At 49.1% G+C, this 6,194-nt stretch overlaps 1 protein-coding gene across 1 annotated transcript; it reads left to right on the top strand.

Annotated features, from left to right (window-relative positions):
- Positions 1-3,986: 3,986 nt before the first annotated feature.
- On the top strand, positions 3,987-5,826 carry GPR135 (G protein-coupled receptor 135). Its single transcript, XM_033953505.1, has one exon. It carries the CDS (start codon positions 4,091-4,093, stop codon positions 5,495-5,497), a length of 1,407 nt encoding a protein of 468 aa, XP_033809396.1. The 5' UTR covers positions 3,987-4,090; the 3' UTR covers positions 5,498-5,826.
- The last annotated feature ends 368 nt before the right edge of the window (positions 5,827-6,194 follow it).

Below are 6,194 nucleotides of genomic sequence, written 5' to 3'. Positions count from 1 at the left end.
TTGATTTCTCTCTGTCCTCAAGTTCCTTCGTTTAAGAATTCTCTTCCAGTCTTCCTTCATCATTAGCAATGATGCGGAAGTACCTAAAAAAAATTCACCTCCAAAAATTAGGGCTCAGTATTTGTCTATGAGTGGGGAAAAAACAGCTTGCCTTTACTCCAGGACAAGAAACAGGACAACAGAAAAGTGATTTAAACTTGACTAATTTTTTGGAGGACTCACTTGAAATAATAACAGAAAGAACCACCCTTATTGTGACTTTTGCACTAGAGTTTGATAGGGATTTAATCTTACAAACATACTTTAGGGCGGCACTTGAATGATAAGTTTCTTGGTTCCACTGTACAAGTTTTCCCTGATTTATCTAAAGATACACAAAAAAGGAGAAAGGAATGTCTTAGTCATAGACCCAGAGTCTTGGCCCTGGGTGCTCAGTTTCTTTTAAAATTTCCTGTGAAATGTTGTATTTCTTTAGAGGGAAAGAATTTCTTATTTTTCAATTTGAAACAATTAAGTGAATTTATTACAGCCAAAGAGGGGGGTGGAGTCACTATAGGTCCAATTGTACCAGCCACAGTTTAGCGAACCGGCTGTCAGGGTGGTTTAACTATGTCCCTGATTCTGTCTAAATAGACTAAGGGCTCCTTTTACAAAGGTGCGCTAGCAGTTTTAGCGCGTGCTACATGCTAATGCCTCCATAGAGCCAACATTAATATTTTTTCCAGGTAGCGCGGGGTTAGGGTGTGCGGCATTGTAGTGCGCGCTAAAAACACTAGCGCACCTTCGTATAAAGAGCCCCAAGTATTTGGTTTTTCTTATTTTTTCTTTTCTTCGTTCTTGGATCTAATATCAATATGTGGACTAAATAATTAATTTCTTGTTTGATGTTAAATCTACTACATTTACTTTGTAGGACTTTATTTTGCAAATCCTCTTCAAGTTTGTATACTTGTTATATAATGTAAAATTTGAATTTAAAAAAAACAAAACCTAGTATCAAAGCTTCCCCCCCCCCCCTCCTCCACTGAATACAATATAAAAATGTCTGTGGTGCACAATAACATTCTAGTTAATAAAATAAAAATAAAACACTTTTTTTCTACATTTACCTGGATATTTTGGGTTTTGGGCCCAGTTTCTGGTCTGTCTTCTGCTACTTCTCTTTCCACTGTCTGCTGTCCATTTTTCTTTTTTCCTCTTTTCAGTTTTGTTCCATTTCCTCACTACACATACTTGATTTTTCTTTTATCTCTTTCCTCCCCTCTTTTCTGCTTCTGTCCACCCAAATTTCACCCTCTTTCTCACCCTTCTTTTTAATTTTCAGCTACCTATCAAATTTCCATCTTCTCTCAAATCCCTAGCTCTCCCATTCTCATCTCGCTCCTTTCTCAGCCCACCCCACTCTCATTGCCTGACATCTCCCTGTCCCATTTCTCTTCTTTCCTATCCCCCAGGTCCATCTCTCCTCCTCTCCCTACCCTCCATGGTCCAACATTACTCTCTCTTCTATCCCCCCCCCCTTTGATGCTGTATCTCTCCTTCCCTTTGACCCCCCAGACCAAACATCTATCCCTTGCTCTTCCCTTTCCCTCCCCAGGTCCAGCTTCTCTCTTTTTCTTCTAGATTGTCCCCCTACCCAGCTTCTCCCCTCCCATACCCAGATCCATCATTTCTCCCTTTCTCTTCCCAACTGCCCTCCCATTCCATCTCTCTCTCCCTTCCCACCTCTCATGGATCTACCATCTCTCCCAACTGCCCTCCCATCCACTCTTTCGCTTCCTCTCCCCCTCCTCTCCTGTCTCATTGTCCACCCTCTTCTCTGTTTCCAGGCCCATCATGTCTGCCCCTTCATCTTTCTCCACCCCTTATCTGGCATTTCCCCCCTCTTTGAACCCACTCCTGTGGTCTACTTTAAAAACCAGCTACTTAAGGGGCCCCCTGCTTCTTTCCACCTCTGTCTAAGGCTCCCTCACCTTCCCGCTCCATGCTATGCAGGGAGTTGCTGGTGGCAGTGACTCTGATAGGTGCTGGCAGCCTTCCTGGCTCTGTCTCTCTGTCATAGTCAGTCTCTCTCTGATGCAGCTGTTTCTGGGACAGACTGTGGCAGACAGCCACTGTCAGGAAGACTGCCAGTGTCACCTTGCCCAACGCAGAGCATGAAGGTGAGACAGACATAGCCAGGGATGAAGAGAAAGGAATAACTGGTTGGGCTCCTTGGGTATGTGGGGTCCTTTGTAGTTGCTCCTCTCACCCCTGCCTATAACTGGCCCTGGGCTCACTGGTTATGTAGCTCAGACAGCTCCTGGATCAGTTTGCATAATTTGCTCTGCTCAAAATTTCATATTCTCTCTTGCCCATTCCCAAGCTGAAAATCCCTGATTATTCCATCCTCTTAAATGTAGAAGCCAGTTCTGTGGGTGCCATGGCTACTTGAGCAACCCTAATATTGAACAACTTCTTTGACTGTGTTCAGGCAGAGGTAATTGCCATTGGGTATAGTACCTTCAATAATTTTGAAAAATTTTTTCCTATGCCCTTAATCATTTTTGTTATCGTTGTCTGTCCCATTTCTAATTTATCTACATTGTTTAGATGCAGCGACTATGAGGCAATAAGGGGATTGTGACAGTATTGGTTATGTTCTCAATCATTCCTGATATTCTGTTTGGTTAGGGGAACTGGTACTGAAATCATTCATTGTAAACTTCTATACCCCTGCTAATGACTGGGGGGGGGGAACCTCAATTCAGAGCGGTTTATATGAGCTTTGTAATGGTGTTACAATACAGAGTTTGTGTTGATTGGGATGGTTTCAGTACAACTATAATCAATACAAAACCTTAACCAATACTTGTGCTTTTGTAAAGGTATTACAATACAGGGATCTTTTCCAGATAAGCCCCGCCACTAATGGAAAAAGTGGACACGCCGAAAGTTAAGCCCTGCCACCTTTTGCCAGCGCACGCAACCTTAACCAGTGAAGTTCTCTGTACAACGCCCCCACAACGCGGTGTGATGTGTATAAAGTAAAGTGTGGGGGGGTTCCCCCCCACGCCTCCCCTGTCGGAGCACCCAAAAAAGATTATAAAAAAGAGGATATGAAACTTAACATTATAAAAAAATAGGGATAAACTGTTGACCATTTTTTTAAGGGCTCCGATGGGGGGTAGGGTTGGGGGGGGGGGAACCCTCCTACTTTACTTTCTACAGATTGTGCCTCTTTTTTATAATCTTTTTTTGGGTGGTGGGGGTTAACTTTTTGGCGGGGCTTATCTGGAAAAGATCCCAATACAGTTAGCCTTTTCTGAGTTGGTTTTCACTGCAGCCCTCTTATTGCATTAGTCGTGTGTACTAATCCAGTGTTCTTCAACCACCGGTCCATGGACCAGTGCCGGTCCACAGAAATTTCCTGCGGGTCCACAGGACCCGCATGTGCAAAACAGGCCCAAAACAGTGTTCTTCAACTGCCGGTCCATGGTGCAATCGAGGCGGTGTTATTTTCGAGCCAGCTCTGTCTTCCTAACTGATTCAGTGCACAAAGCCACGGGCAACGGCTCCTACGGGCATCCTGTGCTTGAACTGGAAGCCTTCTCTCTGAGGTTGCAACGTCAGAGGGAAGGCTTCCAGATGAGGCACGAGCCGTGCAAGGTGCAATTAGTACTATTATGGGGACGAGGCCTGGGGTGGAGATTGGGTAGAGATGGGTGGGGTCTAGCCCACGACTTAGCCCAGTGTTCTTTAACCGCTGGTCCATGGACCGAGGCCGGTCCACAGAATAATTGTTTTATTTCTGCCGGTCCATAGGTGTAAAAAGGTTGAAAAACACTGTACTAATCGACCCGAGACAGTGAAGTAACAACCTACCTAAGCCGAGTTCCTGCCTTCTCCTATCTGGGTCCAACTTCCTTCCCACCCCAGCCCTAGTTCCCTGCGGTAATAGAAGCTTCGGTTGCCTTGGCAACAGCTGTCTACGTCGCCAGCCGTCCGAACCCCAGGGAAGACAGAGCGGAGGGAGGGGTTAGACAATCCAGCGAGCGGGCAGCCGCGGCGGCGGCGGGTGTGATGCTGAATTTTCCCGCACCACCGAGTGATGCTGCCTCCCTGCGCCCGCGACCTGCCGTCACCGCGCCCGATGGAGTCGCAGGTGCATCTCGCCTCACCGCCCAACCTGACGGAGCGCGCGCTGGAGCTGACCCCGAGCCCAGCCTTGATCCACGCGGTACTGGGCGGCTTCACCCTGAGCGCGGCGGCGGCGGCGGCGGCCACCGCGGCCGGCAATCGGGGCGGCGAGGACGGGGCTCAGGAGACCGGGAAGGCGTTGGCGGGCGGCGGCCTCCTCCTGCAAGGGCTGGCCGTGGCGGCTCAGGCGCTGGTGCTGCTCGTCATCTTCCTGCTCTCCAGCCTGGGTAACTGCGCCGTCATCCTGGTGATCGTCAAGCACCGGCAGCTGCGCACCGTCACCAACGCCTTCATCCTGTCGCTGTCGCTCTCCGACCTGCTCACGGCGCTCCTCTGCCTGCCCTTCTCCTTCGCCATGCTGTTCAGCCGCGACGGCGCCTGGCTCTTCGGCGAGCGCTTCTGCCTCGCCAACGGCTTCTTCAACTCGTGCTTCGGCGTCGTCTCCACGCTCACCATGACCCTCATCTCCTTCGACCGCTACTACGCCATCGTGCGGCAGCCGCGGGAGAAGATCGGCCGCCGCCGGGCCCTGCAGCTCCTCGCCGCCGTCTGGCTGGCGGCCGTGGCCTTCTCGCTGCCCTGGTACCTGCTCGTGCCGCCGCTCGCGCACAAGCGCGGCTTCTCTCACTGCATGTACGTGTTCCACGCGGGCGGCTCGCGCCTCGGCCGCGCCTACAGCCTCGCGCTGATCGCCCTCTGCTACCTGCTGCCCTTCGCCCTCATGTGCTTCTGCCACTACAACATCTGCAAGACGGTGCGCCTGTCCGAGATCCGCGTGCGCCCCGTCACCACCTACGCGCACCTGCTGCGCTTCTACAGCGAGATGCGCACCGCCACCACCGTGCTCATCATGATCGTCGTCGTCATCTGCTGCTGGGGGCCCTACTGCGTGATGGGCATCGCGGCGGCCGCCGGCGGCTACCCCTTCGGCCCCGTCATGGACACGGTGGCCATCTGGATGGCCTGGGCCAACGGCGCCATCAACCCGCTCATTTATGCCATCAGGAACCCCAATATCTCCATGCTGCTGGGGCGCAGCCGGGAAGAGGGCTACCGGACTAGGAACCTCGCTGCCTATCTCTCCGCCCAGGGCCAGAGCCGGGAGGCCCGGAGCAAGCCGAGTCGGATCAGGGACCCCTATGTCAGTAGGCGTGGGGCTGGCAGCAGGATGTCCTCCTCCAGTCCTCCCGCCAATGGAGGGGACGTTGCCATGTGGGCATGCAAAAACCCAGCTGTACTCTTTTGCCGGGATGGGCAGCTCGATACTGTCTCTGAGCCAGTGGTACCCAAATCTGAAACTGCAGACACCAGCCTTTGATCTTGATTCATGACAGCAGACGAGGCCCTAAAGGACGCTTTACGCCCAGCATCTGGCCTGAAGGGGACCAGAGATGCTCATACTGATAGCTTGTTGCATTGTAGGAAAGACCAGGCAGCCCTTGGTACTGACCTCCTTTGAAAGATAGTGGAAATGTAACTGTTTTAGCAGTTCTGCAAAAGTGCCAAGTGAAACACAAATTTTTGAGTTATTTAGTGCCAAAAATGAAAAATGATCGGTGAAAGGGTTTATAGACAAAAAAAAGTAGTATATTGTGAAAATGGAGCATAGTATGTGAATGGAAAGTAGACTGGTGCTTTTACTATTTATTGTGGAAATCTTTCTGGAGACAAGTTGAAAAATTTTAGTTGTACCAGATTAGTATTTATTTTTTAATTTTGAGCAGACCGACAAAACATATTTTTAATAACATGTTGTGTTTGTCATATTAAAACAAAATACATAGAATTCAATATACTGTGATAAAGGATAAGAGCCTAAGTGTCTTGGATCTCCAGGTTAGTTATTTTATACAGCTACACTCAGTTGTAGGTACATTAATAAAGATGTTACATTATAAGTTATTATAAAGAAAATGACAATACACACACACTTTGAATTGTAAACAATTTAGAGTTACAGAGTTTACAAGACTACCTAGGTTTCTTTTTCTGTAATATTTGCAGGTTTGGTAGTA

This window comes from Geotrypetes seraphini, chromosome 7, assembly GCF_902459505.1.
Source record: "Geotrypetes seraphini chromosome 7, aGeoSer1.1, whole genome shotgun sequence".
Classification (NCBI taxonomy): Eukaryota; Metazoa; Chordata; class Amphibia; order Gymnophiona; family Dermophiidae; genus Geotrypetes; species Geotrypetes seraphini.
This window is presented reverse-complemented; position numbering and strand designations above follow the sequence as displayed.

Excerpts from the sequence above, each read along its gene's own strand:
- GPR135 (XM_033953505.1), top strand. The coding sequence starts at position 4,091 with ATGCTGCCTCCCTGCGCCCGCGACCTGCCGTCACCGCGCCCGATGGAG.